Source organism: Ananas comosus, linkage group 2 (genome assembly GCF_001540865.1).
Source record: "Ananas comosus cultivar F153 linkage group 2, ASM154086v1, whole genome shotgun sequence".
NCBI lineage: Eukaryota > Viridiplantae > Streptophyta > Magnoliopsida > Poales > Bromeliaceae > Ananas > Ananas comosus.
Genome location: NC_033622.1, coordinates 9,217,866 through 9,244,132, shown reverse-complemented (window position 1 = coordinate 9,244,132; position 26,267 = coordinate 9,217,866). Strand labels below are relative to the sequence as shown.

Below are 26,267 nucleotides of genomic sequence, written 5' to 3'. Positions count from 1 at the left end.
TCGTAACAAGAGTAATAGGTTGAAACATTTACCACCAATTGCGACTATCTTCGTTGGCGACCATCACCTCAAAATGCTTCTCTTCAGCAATATGGTATTGCATTCTCTTTGTTAAATTGTGATCTATGAAATTGTGGGTGCTTCCCGAGTCATGTGATGCGGGTTAGCGCCATCATAGAGTTTTTCGTAGAAGGAATTGATGTCCCTTCTTTGAAAGGGGTAGGGAGTAGGGGATGATTTTTGTCGGAACTTGAAGTGGATGTATCTTCAGACAGGTGCCTGCGATCGCACATCCATTTTCGTGCTCATAGCGATAATTAAATTTTTGAGATCATTAACAGAATCGGTAATGAACCTTACTTCGGTCTCCAATTTGTTCAGTCGAGCATCAACATTGGAGAATTGGGCGTTCATTTCCTCTTTTCGTACAAACTCCCTATCCATCCTTTGCAAAATTCTTTTTTAGCTTGAGTCAAGGCTCTGATACCAAATGATACGGTTCTACCGTATCGAAAGAACGAATCGATCACTTCGAGGGATCGCGTCTTCGGAGAATAGAGAAATAGAGAGGAGAAGTAGAGAGAAGAAGATAAGATATGAAGAGAAAAGAGAATTTTTGCTTGTTTATTCTTTGTTTCCTGGATTAAATTATATAGAGCCCATATGCTTAAATCACGCCTAACTTAACGTAGCATTATTAGCATAAATAAGTCTATTTCTAAATAACAAGATATTTGAATTTGAATTTATTTATTAAAGGAAAGCTAGCTTGGGTTGCGTCGTATTCCCTTGCTCTGATCGCCTCAAGATGACACTTCAGCGCACGAACACGCACATAAGTCTCTTTCACGACCCACAGCACATTTAGGATACGAAAGTGGTGATTTTATTCCATTAACAACTTCAAGTTGTACAGTGCTTTCCCAATATTATGAAATTTACAATAAAATATTCTCGATGTCTACATGATGTTTAATTCTGATGAACGGTAGGGCTAAATATGAAAGGGTGAGGAAAAAGGCTGAAGATGCTGAAAAAGTAGGAATTTCGGCATCATTGAAGAATTCCACACTAACAAGACAACAAATCATCGCCTACTCAACAAATTGAAGACTCTTTTAATATGACAGAGAGGGTTATGGTTCATTTGAAAGTAATAAAGGGCCTATGTGCTAATGGAATACCATTCAATGCACTGTAAATAGTCAATTTCGTAAGCTGTTGTGACAATAAATAGGGCTCCTAAAGGGTATAAAGCTCTCATTCCGTTAGGCAAGATGATGCAGGACAAATTAGGAAAACCCTAATCTATCTTGCAAGTAATGAGTCCAAAATCAATTTAAACCCAAATTTTCATTTTTTTTAAAAATTTTAGATTAATTTTTAGATTTTTCTAATATATAAAAGAGTTAATGAATTTTTAAATCAATTTTTGGGATTTAAAAAAAGAAAAAAAATCAAAAAGTAGTATGACTCTAGCAAGAAGGTTCCGACAATTTTCTTTATTTTGTAATTTTGTAATTTTTTTTTGAAGAAAATAGCCGATACTAGGAAAAAATCCAAATTTAGAAGAAAGATAAAAGAGAAAAGATCAAGAAGAGGAAGAGAAGATAGAGCTTCTTAGAAAAAAGAATTTTGCCGGGACACATGATAGGTTAAGACAGAAAAGTAAGGAGATACCATGGCCGCAGTCAAAACACAAAACCCAAATTTTATTCCATTGTAGTACTTTTCTAAATTACAAGGCATAGGCTATATTTATAATTTTCAAAGCATAATCCTAATTTAATTCAAATTCCATTATTTTAGTTATCTTTCCTAATTTGAATATATCTAAAAAACCTTAACTATATCGGTAATTTTTAGAGATTTATTCCATATGATAAATTCTGCAAAAAATCTTTAAAAACAACTAAAACAAATTAACAAGGAAAATAATTTCGAAAATTAGAAAAAATTAAAATCTAAACGAATTAATCCTATCTGCACCTGCTTCTGCATCACAGGAACTACTTTATTAGATAAGTGGAAAAGAAGCATTGAAAAAGACTTTATCCCAATGAAGGACACATGGTATTCGCAAAGAGTATCTATTGTGTCTGATGGGTGGACAAATTGCAAAAATCAATCTCTAATCAATGCCCTTACTGTGAACAGTCATGGATCTATGTTTCTAACTTTCTATATGCAGAGGGTTTTTATGGAGTCGAAAAAACGGGTTTAGCTGTTGCAGAATTTTTATTAAAAAATCAAAAGAAGAGGCCGGGCCTCATAATCTTCAAGTGATAATAGACAATGTTGCACATTGTAAGCTTACCAGAAAAGAGAGAAAAGGTACACAACCATGTATTTTGGTCCCCTTGTGTTGTTCATTCTTTAAATCTTATTCTTAAAGATTTCGCAAAAGAATTTGAGTGGTTGAGAAATACACTATGTTGCATAGATACGGATACGGAGATACAGATAGGGGATGTGGATACGACATAACACGAATACGGTGATACGATAATTTCTAAAACTTCTAGGATACGATACGCTCGTATACTTGAGTAAAATGTTAGTTTAAATATACATAAATATATGTTGATTGTATATATAATGAATGTATCGAGAACAATCAAGATATCTGGATTATATTAATGAATATATTTTGATATACATTAAATTGTATAATTGTTTTTACAACTGTTCATTAAAGAAAAATAATCAATCGTATGAAATAATAATACAGAAAATATCAACCAACTTGATCAAATAATAATTATAGATATTTAGTCACACAAACTAGATAACTAGCCACTCAACATATATATTTGTTTTGTTAGTTCTAGTTCTATTATTAGAACAGTAATAAAAGAAAATATGCTAACAATTCAATAGAAGAAAAAAAAAAAAATTTTTTATAGCCTTTGTTGCTTACTACTAGGTTGACAAATTAGATGAAAGAGAGTAAAAGAGAAGTGGTAAAGGACCGAACCATGACTAATACTGTATGGAGGAACGAGAGGAAGTGCCTTCAACCATTCAAAAGCAAAAAGATAGAAGAAATGACAAATTGAATAGAGATAGGCATTTTTCTCACTCTTTTCCTTATTTCTAATAGGTTTGGATGTGGGCATTTTGAAAAATTCTAAGTTTCGATCATTTTAGACCAAAAAAGAATCTAGCTGTATCTCCCCGTATCCTTCCCGCATCCGAGCCGTATCTAATATTTTTTCTATTTTCTAAGAATGCCGGATACTTCATTCCCGTTACGGGCGTGTATCGGTATCCAATACTTGTTCGATATGGGTACAGCATGAAATTTGAAGTCTTTGTGCTTCATAGAAAATACATATAGAGCTAGAAAAAGCATCGTAAAGTATTTTTTAAATCACGCACATGCACTCATCATTTTTTGATCAGATTCTAGATTGGAACTTTTAAAGGTAGCCAACACTAGATTTGCCTCTCATTATATTTTATTGAAATGGTCGGTTGATTGTAGAGAGGCCCTAGCAACAAATGTCGTACTAAAAACACGGAAAGATTGGGTGAAACAGGGAGATGAACATGCAAGAAAAATGGGAGCTTTAAATGCTGAAACCATAGGGAGTGAAGAATATTGGGATGAGGTAGATTATATTGGCTATTACAAAACCAATTTGTTTGTTGATAAAGTTTTTTGATGCTGATGGCCCAAAGATGGCAAAATATATGAGAATAACACACTTGAAGAAATAAGAGATGTAATGGACAAAAATAACCATGTACTTGCAATGTGGGAGAAAATGTCAATTCCCTCACAGTGCCTTGGTTTTGCATTGTCCCCTAGATTTCGTGATTCGAGATACTTGGCATCATTAGTACCTGAAGGGACAACTAGAAGAGCTCTAGATGAAGATAAGGAAGTGATTATGGGGGTTTATGAAAGCATTTAGCGAAATAGCAGAAAACGAGGGAGAAGCAAAACTACTTCATGAGCAATTGCTATTTTCCATTCATGTAAAGGCATTTATTCTAAGGCTGCAGCTCAAATTAATGTGGTGACATTGGATGCAATAGATTGGTAGGCTACTTATGGATCGAGAACTCTGGAGTTGGCAGAAGTTGAAGGTTCTATTGACAAGTTAATCGGCAAAGCGAAATTGGAGCACTTATTCTCTGTAAGAGCAGATAAATTAGTATTCATTCATTCTAATCTTCGTCTTTTATCTCTCTTCACTGAAAGTTACCGGGGTGAGCCTTACAACAAACTGGACTTTGATCTGGAGGAAAATTATATTGATGATTCTATTGCGAGGTTCACAGATGTGAGGTGGAAATCATTAGAAGGTAAATAAGTTGAGAACTAAATCAACTATCCAAAAGAAGATGAAGCATCATAACGTGCTGCTATCAGTTGTCAAAGGAGGGGATTTTAGCCAACTAATCTCATCCAAACTTTTTATTCTAGAAATAGACCTCCGAAAATTGTATTTACGAAAATAGGCTCAAAACTGCTACGTGAGCAGTGAGATGGTGGTAGACGATAAAAGCGGTGAACCATTTAGCGCTTTCAAGTGAAGACGATGGTTCACCGCTTTCATAAAGTTTTAAAAATCCCATGAAGGCGGTGAACCATTCACCGCCTTTATGTAATTCCCTTCCCTGCGTAGGTATAATAGTTATGAACGCGGTGAATGTTTCACCGCCTGATTCACCGCTTTTATAGGCGGTGAAACATTCACCGCTTTTATATGCGGTAAATGGTTCACCGCATTTAGCATTACCCACTCCAAGCAGCAAGTAGTTTGCAAAATTTCCACATTATACAAAATAATAATGTTTTCAAGCATTTCAATTACACGAATAAATACATAAAATCATCTATACCAACTTCAACCACACTTTAAGCATATAAAATGAGCTATACCAATATCAACACACTTCAATATGAATAAATTTAAATAATACTATAAAAAATCAATGTAGAAAAGATCTGAAATATCAAATATACATGAGAATCCCAAAAATGATAAAAAAAAATCAAGTCCCCTCCATCCCACTCCTATTCTCTCGCCTTCGTCCGCTGCCACGTCCACGTCCGCGTCCACGGCCGTATCCTCGACGCTGTCCTCGAATATGCATGTCATGTTCTATCTCAGGCTGCACGGGCTCAATGACATACATCTGATTAATACGCTCGATGGCGATGCTCTCGACAATCGGCTCCATCTCTTGCTCAACAGCCGATGGTAGTATCCCCACCTGCGTCTCAATATGACCCTGTCATCGTGGCCTACGTCGATATCCAACATCGCGACGACCCTGCGATGTGGATGGAATGTCAGAAGGATGGATAGATGTGAATGGAATATCAAAATAGAATACCTCTAACGTTGATGGAATATCAAATAGAGGGATGGATGCCAATGGGATATCAAACTGTACTTCCGATGTCGAAGGGACATCAGATGGATGAATCGGGACGGATGTTGATGGAAAATCATATGCAGGCATGGAGGTGGAGGGAATATCATCGAAATCATATGCAGGCGTGGAGGTGGAGGGAATATCACTGTAATCAGCAAAAGTCGGAGAATAAATATCCGGATGCCCTGTCACGGGTAATGTCGGAAGGCTCTCTAACACACTCTCGAGGTCCTACCTACATGTGCTAGAGCATCAATCATTTTAGATGGCTCCGGAGGATCATCCATCAAATGACCAATGCTGCTATAAGTCTGCCGCATAGCATCCACCTGTAAAGAAATACATGATTATATATAATGAATATCCTTATAATAAAACAAACTATAAAATAAAATTATCTTACCAATCTTCGCTTGACATGCCTATGCGGCAGAAAAGTAAGTAGAGGCTGCTGTACAGGACGAGAAATCCACCTCGTGATCCCCCAATACCACTTCATGTACACAGAGGTTGCTCGTAACGGATTTGGATAGACAAAAGGACTTTGCTCCGCAATATGCTCCTGACGATCTGCCCATCGCTGAATATATGGAGCATGAAACGCTGCCCAGTCCTCGCCTGATCTACCCTGCGATGTGATCCTCTATATAGCTTCAACGGGCTCCGGTGTATGCTGCAGCAATCCAAACTGGTGCAGGACTCTATTAGGTAGATGTAGCTCCATAATATGATAGCATATCAAGCAAGTTCTCGAACGCCAGACTGCAGAGCCCTCGAGACAAAATGCAGGAAGACCGTTCAAAACATCCTCCATGTAGGGCATCCATGTAACCTGTACAAGTGTATTAAAAAAATGAATGTAAAATTTTAGAATGTATGTGCGTGTATTTAATTCATGAAATCTATACGTATTTGTGACTCTCTGCTGATCTAGCTCATCGCGGTAAAACTCAAGTTCAGTCACCCTGACATTTCCACGAAATCACAATCCCGTGTTCCACCTGCAGAAGTGATAATATATTTTATTATTTTATAATACATCAATACAATATCAAATTTTATTATTTTATTATATTATATGCAAATACATTGCATATCGACAACCTAATGGACAATCATGGAGATCCGGTGGAGCTCCAACTCGATCGGAACGTCCAATGTGTATATGGTTCCATGCCTAGATCTAAGAATAAAAAAAGTTAATTAAAAAATTAGTAAAAGAAACTAAGTTAACATTGCGATAACTAGTGAAATAGTGATTTTACCTGTAGTAGTGTACCAAAGGCACAACACTCGGCCTTTCCCTTCATAGAGGCATTCCCTAATGCCCGATAGAGATGGGCCAAGGTAGCTGCGCCCCAAGCTAGGCCTCCGCAAAAGTCAAAATCCTCAAGTAGCGGTAGTCACTTGAGGTGAACTCGATATCCGGTGGGGTTAGGAAATAAACTGCATCGAATTTGAAATAAAATGTATGCTCGTGCAGATGTTGCAACCATGGCCGGCGGAGCATCCAAAGTAACATGCCGGAAATGTTGAAACAACCGCTCCAAGCGGATCTGGCCGTCGACGACATCATCCTAAGGAGCTTACATGTATGCGGCAAATCAAATGAAGCACGTCCCGTAATAGGCTTCCCGGAGACTCGTAGTCCAGCTGTAACGGCCACGTCACGTAGCGTAACTGTCATCTCTCCGTATCGTAGGTGGAATGTCTGCGTCTCGCGCCTCCATCACTCTATCAACGCCCCTAATAGAGCCTGATCAAGCTGTACTCGTCTGAGGCGGGAGACGTAGAAAAATCTAGCATGCCGTATGGTCTATCACTTCCGGATGCTTGACTGTCCATGTGTTCAGTTTACGGCCATGCTCCGTAAACTGAACTGGCGCGTACCCCTATAAAGTTTATTCACTTTTTTAAAAATTTTCTATTTAAGTATTTAAATTACAAACTTCTTTGTATATGCATAGCTTAACATACCTCTGATCGCACGTATCTCAAATGATGCCTAGCCTGGTCTGATAGAATTGATGGATCAACCGGCCTGGGATCCTCGTGATCGTCCATCTGCAAAATAAAGTATACAAATTAGTGACTATTAATTTGAACGTTAAAAGATAAATCTAAAAAAAGAAATACTATAGGTAGTCAAACATAAGTCATCAACCTAAAGCTCTACGTCTACGGCCTTCATTTGTTCTATCTTGATTATTTGGACATGTAGTCCTATAATGTCCTTGTTATTTACAAATAGTGCACATAGTTCTTCGCATTCCTTCTCTCTCGTCTATGGCGTTTCGAATACGAGTTGGTCTCGGACGGCCTTTCTTTCTCCTGATAGGTGGGGGTGCCAGCGGTGGTCCTTGAGGGCGTGGCCAGCTTTTTTTGTCTGGAACAGGGTGAAATTGCGGGAAGTAAGCACCATGGTAATACTCACATGTATACCATTCAGAACACAGACTATAATAGTCAATGTGCATTTGACCATTACTGCATACAGCTAGAAGGTGTGAGCATGACAACCTAGTGAGCTCAAACTCATGGCATGAACAAGTCGAGCTTCTTCCATCAAGAACCACCTCAAATTGTTCATTTCCGGTAGTAATTTGACACTCGTTTACTCCGAAGCGATGCACATGTTGTCTTCTTGCGATTATCATACAACTCTTAATTAGCGCCTCCTGTTTTGGTACCAATACTGTAGAGTATGTCTCACCTTTATCACGATGCTTAACAAAATAATTGGTCACCTTATAAAATGTAGCGGCCACAAATGCCGTGATAGGTAAACCACGTACACCTTTAAGCACTCCATTTAAACTCTCCGACCGATTTGTCGTCATTGTCCCAAAACGCTGTCCTCCATCAAATGCTCTCACCTAGTATCCCCTTTCCCCTTGGAGCTCGTGCGGCCTTGGCGGTGGCAGCAGCAGCAGAGGCTTCGACGCCGGCGACGGCTGCAGCGACGGCGGCGTCGGAGTCGTCGGGTTCGGGCGGAGTGAGGGAGAGGAGTGAGGGGGACAGAGAGGAGCTCGGGGAGAGGAGTCAGAGAGAAAGGGTTCGGGGAGAGAAGGGTTCGGGCGGGGCTCGTGTATTCTAATTAAAGGCGGTGAATTGTTTACCACATATAAAAGGGGTAAACGGTTTACCGCATTTTAAGGCGGTGAATCTTTCACCGTCTTTAAATGCGGTGAACGGTTGACCGTCTTTAAACGTGGTAAACTGTTCACCGCCTTTAAGAGAACGCAGTAACAAATTTACTACATTCTTAATTTTTCACGCACTTTTCCAGGCTTGCCCGAGTCCCACAAATGCGGTGAACCATTCACCGCATATAAAGATTTTACATATCCGCGCTGACCTAGCCTATTTGAGGCCTATTTTTGTAATAAAATTTAGAGGACTATTTTTATAAAAGAAGTTTTGAGTAAGCTTATTTATAAAAAAAAAAATTCGTCAAAGGAAGTTAGACTTCAAAGACGTCATCTGTTGTTGGAAAGGCGCAAGAAGTTTGTCGCATCGGACTTCATCAGACAAGTATTTCAAGTTTTGCAGCAAGCAGTGGGAAAGGCAAAGGAAAGATGAATAAGTGATAAAAAATTAGGTTTTTTTTTTCTTTATCCACTTGCGTTGGAATTGGATTGTTATTCTGATATATTTGTGTCTGTGTTGTTAGCTTTGTTGTTTTGGACTTCAGTATTTGGATATTTGAACTTCGAGCTTTAAAATTTAAATTTAGTAGAATACCCTAACCCCAATTGGTATCGAAGTAGCAATCCGCACAATCCTACCCCCTTCATATTGGGTACCGGATAAATTATGGCCTAGTACTATGTACCACATCGAACCCTATTCTAGGTAACTATGTGTGGGACTGTTGGGGTGTCAAATACTCCCCTCATTTTAGGTCTTGATGTACTTGACAGTCCTATCACAGACGTAACTCAAGATCACCAGACGATGTGAAAGGCTAATCTCACACTTCCGGCTGGTGAACTGGCGCTGATACCAATTGTGACAACCTATCCCATTAGCTGTAATTACTCATAGGGTCAAAACCACTAGCCTAAAATGCTGGAGCCTATTTATTATTTCTAGTATCTCCGTCACATATTAGCCCTTCACACTCGCCCACATTATCTGATGCAAGACTATTGGGTATCACACATGGTGTCAAAGAACTAAGTGCTTGAACATTTGTGTTGTTAGAAATTACCAAGTTTTCATTGGAAGGTCCTAAATATTTTGAAGCTTAACATTTCTTTCTGCTTGAAATTTTGTTTAAACAGAAGGTTTTGCTGGTTACAGGCTTACAGCTTTGCCTTGCTATAGTTTGTGAGGCCTAACAATATTCTATTTTTTTATACCCTGGAGCAGGAATTCATAGGGCAAAAGGCAGTGAACTGCTTCCATGGCCGCAAAGGCTTACAGCACCACCCCCTCGCTTAGAAGAGATAGGATCCAGTCCTGAGAAGTTCTTTGAAGACCATGTGAGTGAAATGTGGTATAGTTATAATTCTTTTGTCGTAGTTTCCTTCATGCAATCATTTGTTATCAAATTCCAAGCCTGAAATCATGTACTTATTGGCTAAATCAGGAGATTTGGCACTATAGGGTGACACAGTATTGGAAGCAAATGGAATCTGAGATAGAAAAGGATTTGTTTAGAAATGTTATGGATATGAGGGCAAACGTTGGGGGTTTTGCAGCATCACTCACAAATAAAGATGTCTGGGTGATGAATGTCGTTCCTGCTGTTGAATCTGGGAAACTGAAGATAATCTATGACAGAGGTTTAATAGGAACTGTTCATGACTGGTATGTTCCTAACTTTCAGCTCCATGTAACTCTGTTGGTTCATTACACAATTCCTTATTGATGGTGTATGTGTGTAATGATTAAGCCGCAGTGAAACTACTCATGCTCTCATTATTGAGGCTGAACATAAATCTTTACAATAACAATTGGACTGAGATAGCAGGCCTATGACTCTCTAAAATCAATATCATCGAATATTTTCGGAAATGTTGAAGGAATATAAAAATCAACAGATTGCTTAAATTTTGGACCATCAACTAATTCTGATATGTAAGATCCATGTCATGATCCGCCAAATAAATTTCATTTTTTTTTTCAAGTTATGTTTTTATCTTGCAGCCTAACTTTTTATGGTTTTGCTTTCTTCTAAAATTCTGATAATCATAATAATATTATATTAGCCATTAAGACTCTTTACTAGTTGATCTTCTGGTAGGAGATCTCACAGATAGTGATTTCTGCACTATCATGAGCTGACACTGGTAGGAGTTACCATATTCTCTTAAGTTATCATATTCTCTTATGTCGGTATGACTTTATGCTTCGAGGACGAAACTTTTTGTAGTGGGGGAGAATATAGCGTCTCTGGAGTTTAGCTGTTGGACTGACTGCAGCATCAGTGACTTGTCGATACATCTGTAGAGTGTCGGGACGAGTTAGAAGCGTTTTGGCATGAAATAGGCGCAAAAACGGACTCAGAGCTGTGCGAGTTGGAGTTCGAACACTAAAATCTGTAGAAGCAGGATTTTGAGTGTTGTGTTCCGGTACCTGAGAGGTGTACCGGTACACTAGAGGGATTACACGAAGGGGAGCTCTCGGGTTTGTGCATCTTTGTGTTGAGTACCGGTATCTGTTGGTGAGTACCGATACCGGGATCGAGTAACGGTACTGCATCGGGCCTATGTTCTTGTATAAGAATATAAACAATGAGTTTGACCATGCACAGTTGATGCAGTGAACTGTTAAATAGGTTCTCTGAATGATTTCTTACTGTTTTCTTTTCTCACGTTCTTTTCAAGCATACATTGTGTAAAAACTTAATGAAGTCTTTCATTCCCTCCATAACCATGCTGCTACTCTAGAAGTTTTCCCATCATTCTCATATTTACAAGCTTCTCGCCTTATCATTGTCTAATGAATTTCAAGACTTAAGAGTGATAATTCAGTGATAATTCCAAGTTTCTGTATTTTCCGTTTCACACAATGAATAGCCTTGCCACCCCTAATTAACCTTTGAACTGTTCTTTTATTTGGTGGCAGTCATTACATGGTCCGTGCAAACCAAACAACCTATACCTTTCAACATGGCGCTGATCTATTTCTTGAACTTGTCGAGTTTCCTGATTTGACTTTTGGTTTCCCTTGAGATAAAAGTTCTACTATCTTCCTGGTCCATCTGAACTTTCGTCTGCTTGTTTTTATACAAATGGCTTTTGTTATAGGACAAATTCCAAATTGTGTTTTGTTTTCCTTGTTGGACAGCAGCAAGTGCTTGTTCAATTATTTATAATTTGCTTAAATTCAAGTGTGAGTTACTTCGGATGCTTGTTAAATTGTTCTTATTTCTCTTAAATGCAGGTGTGAGTCGTTTTCGACTTACCCACGCACTTATGATTTGCTTCATGCTTGGCTCTTGTTCTCTGAGATACAGAAACAAGGATGTAGTTTGGAGGATCTACTTATCGACATGGATCGGATGCTGCGACCTCTTGGTTTTGCCATTATCAGGGACAAAGTTCCTGTTATAGAGTACATCAAGAGGTTGTTGGCAGCATTGAGATGGGATGACTGGTCATCAGAAGTGGAGCCAAAAGTTGATGCTCTTTCCTCCGGAGAAGAAAGAGTTTTAATCGTGAGGAAGAAATTTTGGGAGGGTTCTCAAATCTTGTAGAGAACCAAGGCTACCTACTTTTTCTTTTTGGATTTCGTTAGGGATAAAATTTTGGACTTCTTCAGTGTTACAGCCTTGAGATTTTTGTATCTACAGCAACAATGATCAAATGTACATTCCTAATTTATGAGGATTTCCCTTAAATCTTTAATTAGTCCTGCTAAGAAAAGTAAAATTTCACCTTTTCCACATTTGGAAAGTGACAGTAAGTGTTAATTTTGTTTTGTTGCAGTCAAACTTATGCAAATCATCCTCTCAATAATTATGCCCTTATTGATCACAAACTGCAATCACATTTCCGTGTGTTATTCTCAGGCTTCTGAGGCTTGGTTTGACAAAGCAGTTTCTTGATGGCAGACTGCATTGGCTATGATTCTTCTAAAACACCGGAGTGTTTTGGAGCTTTCCCTTTCGTGGTATGTACAGAATAGTAGTGAGCAGTGCGGACAAATTATGTCATGAGGACAATCTATTTGGCTACCCATGGTACAACTTTAACAATCTATTTGGCTATTTGTGGATTTCTCCCATGGTGCAACTTTAACGTAGATGATTCTGGTTTATGAAGTAATTAAACTACAAAAGTCCGTTCTATTATATTAAAAATTTTAAAGGTTCTCTTTTCTCCTCAGATGGTAACTCAATAATCTTGGTGGTTGGTACCCGAGACCTAAGTTCGAATCCTAGTTGATTCACATTTCTAGCTAAGTTTATTTCTAAATGAAATAAACGAAGCGGGTAGCGTGCTACCTATCTCACAAAAAAATATTCTTGGAAACCCGAGGTTAATTAGCTGCAGGTCCAGGATAGAGTTCTTTTGGCTCTCAATTTAGGTACATTAAATCCCTGCTAGCTAAAATTCCAAAACTGCAATGTAGTTCATGCCACAAAATTTGCGCCATGTGGTAGACCAAGTGTACCACGAGAGCGACCCCTGAAGCCAGCTATTAGACCACATATGATGCGACAGGAATTGGGAAAAGATGCGTCTAAAACTGAAGAGTGGGTATAACGGACTCAGTTACCTGGCCTAGTTACTCAGCCCACAGAAATAGGAACGTGGCCGATAATGGAAAATAACTGAATAACCAGCAGGCAGAGCTATAAATAAAAAGAGGACGCCTAATAGAGGGGTCTTTTTTTTTCTGCGAACGAGAAGACCACTTTCAATTCCACACATTTTCTCTTGCTTTCTAGGAGTAGTCTAACTGTAATTTTTCTCTTTTCCTCGCATTCACTGCTTTTCCTAGGGGTAGTTTGTAGGATTAGATTTCCTTTCGGGAGTGTGCACTGTAGTGGCATACTTTGGTTCTGTATTTCTCTTTTCTCAACCAACTCTGAGCAATATATAAGTATTTCGGCTCTTCAGCCATATGCGGATTGGGCAGTTATTGACTCGAAACAAACAACCATCTGCGGGCCTGCCAGGACCTGTGGGCACGCAGGTGTTGCAAAATCCAGTTACACCGGCGATTACGCAGCCTCAGGTAACACCGTTTCAAGCCGCCTACAGATTGGCGAATGCAAATACCGGTCAATAGCTGGAAGTGGCGTGGGGTTTACTTCCTCCACCGCCATTACCGGCTTACCAGCCCCAGAATATAGGGGTAAGGCCTAGGGGGCAAGCCCCCAATGTGATGAAAGGTATGAATCTTGCGGCACAAATATTGGGTGCCTCCAGGATAGAACCCAGTTCAGGCACAGGCTCTTATTCCCGCACCAGGAAACAATAATGAGTTGTACGCTCAGATTGAAGAAGCCATTCGAAATACTTTCAGAGTGGGGGCTATAGGTCTCCTTATCCTGCGAACATAGATCTAGAACATTCTTACCCAACAAATTGAAAAATGCCAAAATTCGACAAATTTTTGGGCGCTGAGACCGAAAACATGGTCGAACACGTGGCGCGGTTTATGGCCCAATAATAGAGAGGCCACCTTAGAGAGGCCGCCGTAGATCCGTTTCTTAAACTTAGATTGTTCAACACGTCGTTAACTAAGACGGCATTCACTTAGTATACTAGTTTACCCGCCAATTCTATCCAAGACGGATGAATTGGAGAGAAAGTTTCATGAGCAATTTTATAGATCAGAGCCGGAATTATTGGTCCCTGATTTAGCCCAATATCGGTAAAAGCTGGGGGAATTGGTAGAGGAATATTTAAACCAATTCAAAATGGCAAGAAGTCGTTGTTTCGTTAGAATGCCAGAATCAGAATTTGCTAAAATGACATTCAATGGTTTGCGCTTCAAAATTAAAGATCATTTTGAAGATAAGTATTTCCCAAATCTGTTCGACTTGGGCGTCCGGATTGCTCAATATGAGCAATTCAGGAAAGACAATAATGAGGATCGGCCAAGATGGAGCCGAAGTAAGGATTGGAATAAGAGGAAAAAGAAAAATATCTCTTTTGTTGAGAAATTTTCGGCTCAAGATGAGCCGAATACTTCTAGTGGAACTGAAGATTCGGCTAATGAGGCTGAAATATATGCAGCGCAAATGGTTAAAAACTGATAACTTTATAAATGTGCGCTGCTGAAGCCAGCTAGAACTAGCGAAGCGAAAGCGCCCGTTTTTGCATATACTTATTCTTTTGACGTCTTAAAGACCGATATGATCTTTGATCGGTTGTTAAAGGATGGCAGAATTAAGCTTCAGGAAGGTCAAACAATACCTTCCGGAGAAGAATTAAAAAGAAGAAAGTATTGCGAGTGGCATCACTCGTGGAGCCACAGGACTAATGAATGTATCGCCTTCAAAAGACAAATTCAAAAAGAGATTAATGAAGGTCGGCTCATATTTGCTGACCAAGAAAATAAAAATATAGAAGTTGATCAAAATCTTTTTCCCTCATAGGTTAACATGGTGGACATCAAAGGGAAAGCATCATTTGAGGGAAAAGTTGATCAAGACATTGCTAATACCAAGAGATCTCTTCGGCTGTGCATACGATGCAAGGCCGAGATGACTCGCCGTGACTGGGAGGCGATTATACAAGAGAAGAAACTGTATGGGGAATGGAAGGAGTTTATGGTATTCCCTGAAGAATGGAAAGATCTTTCTGAAGCAGAAAATGATCCGAACGACTGTTCGGAAGAAGATTCGAATGACTCCAAATAAAAAGTGGAGTCTAGAAAGGATAAGAAAGACGTGGTGATACAAAAGGTCCTAGATGATTACTATAATTGTCAAACTGAAGAAAGAATGAGCAGAAGAAGCTACCCTGAGAAGCCCTTCGGCGCACAACAAATGTAACCGGGATATTGGCCTAACTGGCATCATCAGGCTAGGCTGAGACCTGAGCCTGAGTTTGAGGGGATGACCGAGGATGACATTGAATTCCTCGGTCGAAAATTAGTCAACGAACTCGGCATTCAACCTTGGCCGAGACCGTGGGAGAGAAGAGAAATTATGAGAGAACATCTCATGACCATCAAGGTGCCTGCCAATGTGCCAATTGATCAGTGGTACGTACACTGCAAAAGCACCGACCAAATGGCATGGGCCGATGCTGACGAAGACTCAAAATCGCCGACAGCAAAGAATGCAAGCCAAGCAAGATATCATTGGGAAGCAAAGGGGATGAGGCCGAATGTCTGGAATTGGCTTGAGTTACAGCCGTCTTTTCGGCCTATGAAAAATGATTATGAAGCGGGCGGTTCTAGGCCTGTACCATGGTTGAAATCCAAGATTGAACAGTTGACACCGAGTAAACCGACAAAGAAAGTTACTCGGAAGGCTTTGGAGGAGAAGATCGCCTCGTTAGAGACGATCATCAAGCGAGACAGGTGACCTCCCAAGGAGAGGGAGGTTCGGTCGGAAAGTGATTCTTTGGCCGAGGCAGCAAAGAATCAGAAGATAAGAAACAAAAAGTGTAGGAAAAATCGGCCGAAGAAAGTTCGGCTGATATAAGCATGGTATATGCTCTACCACACTCATTCAAGGCAGAATCTATAGAATTGGAAGAACCGATTACAATGGGAAAGAGCTTACAGTGGCTCAACTTCAGCTTGAAGATGCGAAAGCGGCCAATACGGTGATTTTCGAAAAGCCATCGGCCTTGCAGACAAGATTTGTCAGGCCTTTATTCATAAGGGTCATGATAGAAGGACGGCCTGTAGGCCGAGTTATGGTCACTGGTAGCGCAATGGTCAATGTCATGCCTACATCATTTTTCAAGCAATTGGGCAAGAGTGAGGATGAACTCAAGCCCACTAATACAACCATGACCTATTTCACTGGGAACGGTCAACAGGCGAGGGGTGTGCTCACGACGTAGGATCCAAGACCTTTCGAACAGCTTTTTTCGTAGTGGATGCAGATAGTCACTATAATCTGTTGCTTACGCATGATTGGATTCACACAAACGAATGTGTACTGTCCACCTTGCATGGGAAGCTTTTCCAATGTGTCGGAGATCGCATGGAAGAAATTAGGGCCAAGGGACGGTCTAGATGGTGGATATTAATGTAGAAGAAATTGGCCATATGATCAACTGGGCCGACATTGACCCGGATCATATTTCATTCGTATAGGTTACTGAGGAGGGAGTTGTCACGCCCCGGGGTCCCGATTTGACTTAAAAATCAATGCGATCAATGCAAAAGCACCCAATTTTTTTTTTTTTTTTGAAACACCTGACCCCAGAGTATGTCAGATCCGCCACAAATACAGGAAGTCCGCTGTTGACACGAACAGAGTCTTTCCTGTATTTGCACGGCGTCGCACAAGTACAATATACAACCACAATCATATGAGCATATACATACATTCACCATTCACATTCATTTCATCACAGATAATCACATATCCACATCTATTAGTTTAAAAATATTTTCTATCCGGAAACTCATTTTGAAATACTAAGTCCTGAAAACCAAGAAGAAAACCTTTTAAAAATTGTTTTCCACACGAAAACCTTTTCTTGTAAAACATGCTACAACGAAGGGTAGAAAACAGTTTTCATCTCAAAAGAAAACTGTAAGTCCTTTATTACATTCACAAAATCTCAATTATTCAAATAAGGGAAATCATGAACCAATAAGTCTAAGTTAATTATTTAAAAGATGAGTTTGAGAATTTAACCAAAGTAACGGGCTGATGTGTCACGCCCCGGATTACACGTTCCCCGGGCACGCCGACAAATCCGCCGTATGCAAAGGAATTTCTCCTGTATACGAAGTGACAGCTGTACCTGTAAAATATACAATACTACAAACAGTAGTATAGAGCTGCTAGAAGAACTAGTAAAGTAAAAAAAATCGAGTTCCATATACATACACTGAATCCCAGAGTACAAAGCTACTCGCGTTGGCGAGTTAAAAGTCTGTATGTACATGAACCCAAACCAAAACATCTACCTGCAGTAGGGGTGCCTCTAGCTCTGCTCCTCGGGTAGGGCTCTAACTCGTGATGCCCTTGCCTAGCTCCTGACCAACAACAGCAGCAGCCGAATACGAAGACTCTGTAAAAACGGAGTAACAACTGGGCGTGAGAACTACTGTAGAAACAAGTAGTCCTCAGTGGGTGCCGCCCTCAACAATCATCGGTCCACCCACTAAGTCTACAGAAGGTAACAAGGCTAGCAGGAAAAGCTGGAAAGAAATCTACCGCTACATATCGCTACACTAGCATGATCTACACTAACCAACTGTAGTAAAAGTCACAACTAACTCAATCTCACTAGGGACTATGAACACACCCGTCTCGCCTGTCGGATCGAACCCGTAACCTACTCCAAAAGTAGCTGGTGGAGAAAACTCTCTAGGGACTGTGAATACACCCATCCCGTCTAATTAGGTGACACCGTAGCTCGAGAGTAACCGGCGGAGAAGACTCTCTAGAGACTGTGAATACACCCGTCTCGTCTACTAGACTACACCGTATCTCAAGAGTAACCGGCGGAGAAAACTCTCTGAAGACTGTGAATACACCCGTCTCGCCTAATTAGACTACACCATATCACAAGAGTAGTCGGTTCCAGAAAAGGTCCAATAGGACGGCTAAGACTCCACTCACGTCACAACCTCACCAAAGGTAGGGAAAAGCGTCACTCACTATCTTATCCGGGCTGCCCAAAACGGACCCACCCTGCCTGTATCTAGCTGCGCCGTACACCACCCCGAGGGTAGCCGGCTCAAGAACTGTCCAACAGAAACTGCGACACTCATCGCACTGAAACCTCATTCCGGAATGGCATTCGTGGGCGCGACCCAACGAGTTTACAAGTATCTCTGTCAAGTTCATACTGCTCTCACAGGCTAAGTCAAGTAACCTACTCTAACTGGTCTAACAACCAACAGGTAACGTGCCCTCGGGGCACAATCTAACGCCAAAAAGGCGATACGAGTCCACCGTCAACTCCGACGACACCCAACAGTCCGGAACAGCCTGAACGCTACTGTAAAAATACACTCGGCATCCCAGCACGAGCGTAACTAAAAACTAAACTACCTGGAATACTCACTATGAGGATACTGCAACAGTATAAAATAATACAACGGCCCCTAGGCTAAATCAGGTAGTTTAACATATGCCAGGTCCCGAACGTTGGTTTTCTCCTAAGTTTAATTCTAAGTCCAACATGTATATTTATAGTTACAAGTCATGCCCTCAAGCTAATTTCATTCATTATACAATCGACGAAATTGAGCTACCACATGATTTACAAAAACAGGAAATCATACATGTCGACTACTATAATACTTAGGAATAAACCGATGTAACCCACCTCGATCGCTAATCCCTGGCAGCACGGAACTCCCCTCGGCTGCGGAACAACTTGCCGAAACGTCCGAAAACCTCCAAAGGCCCCGAAGTCAAGCTCCCGCTAAACTCTACACGGAGAATCCGACAATAAACATTAATTCTGCCTCCAAAAACAGCAACAGAGAGGAGCGAAATTCCGACCTAGCAAACCTTTACCAAATCCAGCAAGTAAGGGCTTCGTGGATTCCTCTCGAAGTCCCAAATCCAACGAACCAAGTCCCGTCGAAACCCGACGCTCCTACGCCGAGTACGAACTGAAATACCGACGGTCGACGCTGGAAATTCTGCAAATCAGCACCAAGCTCGAAATAATAATACTTGAAGCAATGCAACGGAACACTCACCTCAAAGGCTAATCGGACATTGACGCGGCGTCGAGAACGGCGAAAACACACCCTCGCCTAGCTTCCTCGCAGCGCTACGATCCCAACCGTACCCTCGAACGGCTTCGCGGCGCGTCGTTGGCGTCGAACTCGTGCTCGCGGCTACCTCCACCGAGCTCTTTGCTTCGGTCGAACAAAGAGAGAAGTAAACAAATTAGGCAATGCCCACCTAATTTGTTGATAAGCATGCATGGGTGCACGTGGCATCCAAGCCACCTTAATTTGCATGCACCAACCGACATAAAATAATTAAGTACATTAATTAATTAATAAATAAAACAAGGATACTACATGATGGATCTATCGAATGCTAAGCTGCACACCTCACGAATCTTCCCGACTCGGACCCGTGACGTCACCTGAAAGGGGGGTGGGGGGTGAGAACATGTATACATGTCTCCCCTCCCGGTGGGTACTGCAAGCCGACGAGGGCGAGGGTACTCACCAGTCAAGGAGGATAAACAAAAGTATGGGTAAAAGTAATACAGTAGCAGCGATAAATAAAAGATCGAGATGTATATATGAATAACTATCGCTATTGTATGTATGCATCAATCGAACGATAAGTCAAAAAATATCCAATCTGAAACCTGCCATATCGGTCCTTAGGCCTCAGGCCTGTGGCACTATCACTCTACCTGCATATAACCCAGCCTAGGCCGCTGGGCTCACGGGTTGGCATGTCCAACCACTTTTTCGGAAAAGAACACTTGGCCGCGGTGGATCAGACCGCTAGTGTTCGTGAAATACGAATGAGTAGTGGCGCTCGATACTGATATGCTCAATAGCCAACCATCGGCAACTAGCCGACAATCCTACCCCTCAGGGTATACCGACCGTATAGGTCACCAAGTAGTCCAATCGACCAAGTAGGTCATAATGCTAGATGCAATGAACCGACCGAACAGGTCAAAGTATGAGATACAAGAACCGACCAACTAGTTCACAAATCTCATCTGTAATGATAAACCTGCTCTACTTCTACTTATGATGCTAGATATGTAAATAAACCAAGTAGAGCGATAAATAGGAAATAAAGGTGCAAGGCTCAACAAATAGAATGCAACATGATAGTAGGAGAAGGGTGGAAAGGATGTCATCGAGCGTGCACCACTGTATTGATTTCGGATCGAAGTACCCACCTGTACGTACGCAGCACTGATCTCCCAACTACGGAAGAAATATCAACCGGACCTACGAAGGGTCCACCGGGTTAGAACCCAATCCACGAATATGAACCACTAACTCTCACAATCCCCACCAGTAATCCCCACGGGAATCGATTTTCTAAAACCGATTGCCGTAACTTGCCGGAAGTCTTGAAAATCGCATCGGGACTCCACTGGGACCCACGAACCGTCCCGGAACTCATCGACTCATGCCACGAGTCACCCACTGCCACTAAACACAATAATTTGTGTGACCTGGTAGCAAACACATATCCTCACATTGAAACGATTATCGTCAGATAATCGTTCCGATCCGGGTTCCCGGAAGTGTCAATTTCGACACCGGAACCCAACGTCGCTTACCCGTCGTTTTTGAACCCTCAAAACGACGCGGGTGACCAGCCAACAAGGCACAGCGACCATATAATTTTTCGTGAGGCACCGTCGGAATGATTCTGAACGGAATCGTGTTCTGTCGGCAGATTTCGCCGAAAAACGCACCAGAAATCAACATTCGATTTTCGAAAAGGCCTAGAAACTTGGACAACCAGTCCAGAGGTCACCCGCTGCCTGCACACACTGCCCATAGCAGCCATGAAATGTAAAATTGCATATAAGCCCCTGAGACTACCTAAAATCACATCATGTTATGTGATTTTTGGGGTTTTACTGCTCGACAGTGCAAACTGAGGACATTCGAGCCTGGCCGAGACACCTGCTGACAGGTCTCGATGTGTCGGAGGCCGTGCTCACACTTCGAAGCATGGCCGACCACTGTGGAGAGGGCGGGAGCGACGCGAACTTCAGTGAATAGCGCACACAGTGCCTAAACAGTGCTTAGCATGCAAATCGGGGCTTCGCTGACCCCAAAGGAGGTGAGCATGATGATCGGCACAGACCAGGGATTGTCGTGCTCACTTCCAGGAGCGTCGGGGTGTCCTCGGATTGCCGGAACAGCGATCCGAACTCGAAACAGTGTGCAGAATTCATAAACTGCACTTACCGGTACCAGTGGGAGCACAGGAAGGCCGGCGGCAGTTGGACGGCGGGCGCATCGGCGCAGGATGGTTGCGGCCGGTGGGAGGAGGCCCGGGCATGCGCTGGCCGGCGGTGGGAGGCGACCGGTGGCGCGGTGGACCGGGACAAGCCCGTATGGCTTGGCTCGATTTAGGGAGGCAGCGGCGGCTTGGTGGTGGCCGAGGGCGCTCCGAGGCGATGGCGGCCAGTCGCCGGAGACCGAGGAAGGGCGGCGTGGCTGATGGTGGGTGGCGGCGGCGGCGCGCGGAGACGACGCGGACCCAAGCTCGGCCCGTACCTACACCGGGTGGCTGCAGAAAGACACGGCGGCTGCCGGGGGCCCGCAGAGACGACGACGAGGGGTTTTCGGAGGCCGAGGAAGGGCGGCGCGGCCAACCCCGAAGCGGTAGCAGCTCGCGGCTATGAGCTGACTCAAGCTCGGCCCNGGGCTCTCGCTGGCCAACGGCGGGAGGTGGCCGGTGACGTGGTGGAGAGCCGCGAGCCCGCACAACTCCGCTCGGTTCAGGGAGGTAGCAGCGGCCAAACGGCAGCCGGGGGAGCTCCGGGGCAACGGCGACCGGTCGTCAGAGGCCGAGGGAGGACGGCACAGCCGATCGTGGGCAGCGGCGGCGGCGAGCAGGAGGCTATGCGGCCAAGCCTCGGCCCGGGCTGAGTCTGGGCGGCCGCAGGGAGCTAGGGCGGCGGCCGGTGGAGCTCCGAGGCCACGGGGCAGCATGAGGGAGGTCGCTAGAGATCCAGGAAGGTGGCACAGCCGGTCTAGGGCGCTGGTGGCTCGCGGGCCACGATCTGAGCTAAGCTTGGCCTGAGCTGGCTGAGCCAAACTGCAGATTGGCCAGCTGCGCGCGCGAACGACAGCGGCCGGCGGGAACAGCGCCGAAGGCCGGGTTGCGGCCAGTGAAGAGGGATCCAATGTGTATGGTTAACCCTGAGGTCCACGGCCATGTGACAGTAGCTTGGTGGAGAGTGTGGTGGAGGAGAGGCAATGTCGGCCTTTTTCCGGCGGCCGGAGTCTCTCATCGTCGGCGTGGCAAGGGCAGGGGGTGCTGGTGACGGCTAGGGCGCAGCTGGAGGGAGCTATGGCAACTAGGGTTAGGGTTTGCATGGAAACCCTAACATTAGCTCTTATATAGGTTGGCAAAAATGCAATTTAGTCCTCCCCAGCCGCATATTTCTAGCCAAGTCCCTCACAGCTCGAGCATTTCGCACTTACGCACCTCGACATTTGAAATCACGTAAAACGGTACATAAAATATAGGGCTTTTGGCAATTTTTTTGTTTTGCCAATTTCGACCCCTCAGCGAACTTTATGCGATTTTCGGAGATCCGTCCGTCGGATTTTCAATCGGATCGTGCCAGCGCGTTCAGCACGACTGGGGCATCGAATCTACAATTTTTGTTTCATCCGATTTGGTCGCCGACTTACGACGAAACCAATCCTCTCCACGTTCCACCAATAGCTAATATATATATATATATATATATATATATATATNAATAGAATATTAAAAGCTTGGGACTGAGACTCTAGCCGAGCTTCGGCAAGATAAGCCGACCAAAGAAGTCGGCTACTTTATCAAATCGGTTGAGTTGGCCGATAAAAAATCATGTATTAGATCGGCTGAATTCGCCGATGAAAAGTTCTATGCGAAATCAGTAATGAGATCGGCAAAATCGGCCAAGGAAAGATCATGCATTGAATCGGCTAAGGTGGCCAACAAAGAATTACATGATGAAACTCTAAGTTCTAGAGCCGATCTAGAAAAAAGGATACGGCTCAAGAGATAAAGGCTGTGTTAAAGCCTGATCAGACTTGCACTGAAATTCCTGAAGGGGTCAAAACAGAACATATAGAAGAATCGCCGATCAAGATCGGCGAGAAAAAGCTGGAAACTCAGGATCCACTAAAGGAGGTGAATTTACGGTCGGACGAAGATAAAAGGCCAACGTATATTAGCTCACATCTTTCGGCTCAACAACAAGAGGAGCTAATAAAGTTGCTGATGAAATATAAGGACTGCTTCGCTTAGAGTTATGAGGAAATGTCTGCGTTGAGTTGAGAAATTATAGAACATTGGCTCCCTATTAAAAAGAGATATAAGCCTTACAAACAGCTGGTTCATAGGTTTGAACCGAGTATTGTATTTCAAATTTAAAAAAAATTTAAAATCTTTTAAAGGTTGGGCTTATTAGAGCAATCCATTTTGTTGATTGGGTATCTAATATTGTACCAGGGCGATAAAAGAATGGCAAACTTAGAGTTTGCATTGAGTTTAGAAATTTGAATTTGGCTACGCCTAAAGATGAATATCCGATGCCCATAACTGACATACTAGCGGACTCGGCAGCCGGCTATAAAATTCTATCATTTATGGATGGTCATGTTTGTTATAATCAAATTTTTATTGTCAGAGAAGATGTATCAAAAACGGCTTTTAGATGCCCAGGATCTATTGAAAATTTCAAATGGATAGTGATGCCATTTTGTTTAAAAAATGCTGGAGCCACTTATCAGAGGCAATGAATTTTATTTTTCATGATTTGATCGGTAAAATGTTGGAGGTTTACATCGCCAAGCGATCGTTGGGTTGATTTAGAACTTGCTTTTAAGCGTATGAAAATATATAATTTAAAAATGAATCCGCTGAAGTGCGCTTTTGGAGTTTTAGCAGGAAATTTTCTCGGATTTCTAGTACATCAAAGAGGAATCAAAATAGATAAAAACAAGGCAAAGGCAATCATATATAGAGTTGCCGCCGCCTAAGAACATAAAAAAATTGCAAAGCCTTTTAGAAAAAATGAACTATTTACGACGCTTAATATTAAATTTAGCCGGTAGAATAGGGGTGTTTACTCCGTTACTTCGGCTTAAAAACCAAGAGGAGTTTATATGGATGGAGGAACAACAAGAAGCATTTGAAAACATCAAAAAGTATTTGGCTAATCCTCCAGTTCTCATTCCTTCTCAATTGGGTCAGCTAATGAAGTTATAATCGGCTGTGGATGAAAATCTGGGATGCTTGTTAGCTTAAGAAAATGGTTAGAAAGAAGAACAGGTATTTGTTATCTCAGTCGACGTTTGTTAGATGCCGAACAACGATATTCGGCAATAGAAAAATTATACTTCGCATTATATTATGCCTGTACTAAGTTGAGATATTATATTCTGCCAGTCGAAGTGTTAGTTGTTTGCAAAACCAATTTGATCAAGTATATGTTATTTAAATTGGTGTTAAGAGAAAGAATTGGAAGATGGATGTTAGCGTTGTCTGAATTTCCTTTTAATTACGTTCTGGCAAAGGTGGTGAAAGGGCAAGCAATAGCTGACTTCTTGGCTGACCATCCATGTGTTTAGTGATCAGAAGGTTTCAAAATTGACAATTTTAATGGTAGATGTGGTGCGTTTGTAAATTTAACGATGTAAAACAATCCAAATCTAATGAAATTTTTATAGAATTTTTTTTCACTATTTAGAGTAAGATCAGTACATCTGATCTTAAATTTAAGTCTTTTATCATTATTTTTTATGAGATTTTTATTTTCAGCCGTTCATTTTTAGACTACTCGTTCGATAGGTAAATGATGCCGAAAAATTATGAAATTTAGTTTCCAAATACTTTCAATAGTCTACATTAAGTCTAACGGAGCAGATCGTAGATTTGGAAGCCACATCATTGAAAACAACTTGGTAGCACAGAGGCCTCCGTGCTACCGATAGTATACCAGCCTAGCTCCTCTCTCTCTCTCTCTCTCTCTCTCTCTCTCTCTCTCTATATATATATATATAGTCCGGCTACTATACTCTTATGAATACGATCACCCTCGTACTCATAAGTTGATTTCGATGATAGAGCTTCCGAATCGACGATCCACACCGTTAAACGTTATCTAGAGCATTTAAAACGTCTAATAATCAAATTTTATAATTTTTCGACATCATTTACCTTACGATCAAAGGTCACCAAATCGGCAATTTTTAGCGGTCGGTATGGAATATTTGCTAGTTTAACGGTGTAAAAGAATCGAAATCAGTTGAATTTTTGATAGAAAATTCTATTCACTACATAGATAAAGATCAATAACTCTGATCTTAAATTGAAGGATTTGATCATCCATTTTTAAGACATCGTTCAATTTTGACCGTTCATTTTATACCCGCTTGATGAACTTTATTATGATTTCGAAAAATTACGAAATTTATTTTCTACAAGTTTCAAATAGTTTAGATCATATTTAACGGAGTGGATCGTCGATCCGGAAGCTTCATCGTTGAAGACAATTTATGAGTACGAAGTGCTTTATACTCATAAGAGTATAGTAGCCCTAGCCTATATATATATATATATATATATATATACCATAACCATTTAACTTCGGATTGGGTCCGGGTCTGTGTTCTTAAGATAATAATATACCCATCGGGTCTATTTGAGCAAGTCTATGTAGTGACTATCCGTATACTACCGACTTAAGACCAGGTATAGATTGGATATAGGTCGGATCTAGATTGGGTACGGATACCCATATGCATATATTTTTTAGCGTTAATTGCATACACATCCCTGCAAACATGGTGAATTGCAGATACATCCCTACAAAGCTCAACTGTCATAATTCGTCCCTGCAAAAGTCCTAATGTATTCAGATATGTCCCTGCCGTTAATTTCCGTTAGAGAAATTTCGTTAACCACAGTTAAAATACTTAACCATGGTTAATTAATAAGTGAATGACAATTTTACATCCTTCTTCTTCCTCTCCCTCTTCCTTTTCCTTCTTCTTCGTCGCCAGGGAGGGAGGAGATGCGGCGGCGA

General features: G+C 41.8%; 1 protein-coding gene across 3 annotated transcripts in view; it reads left to right on the top strand.

Moving 5' to 3' along the window:
- The window catches only part of LOC109705597 (probable methyltransferase PMT9), a 35,668-nt gene extending 23,377 nt beyond the window's left edge, over positions 1 to 12,291 (top strand). The window contains exons 5-7 of one of the 3 annotated variants that reach the window (XM_020226341.1): positions 9,769 to 9,881; positions 9,989 to 10,209; positions 11,788 to 12,291. In XM_020226341.1, the coding sequence (XP_020081930.1) occupies positions 9,769 to 9,881; positions 9,989 to 10,209; positions 11,788 to 12,100 (647 nt within the window). In that variant the 3' untranslated portion in view covers positions 12,101 to 12,291. The other 2 variants (XM_020226353.1, XM_020226346.1) reach the window with 2 other exon arrangements.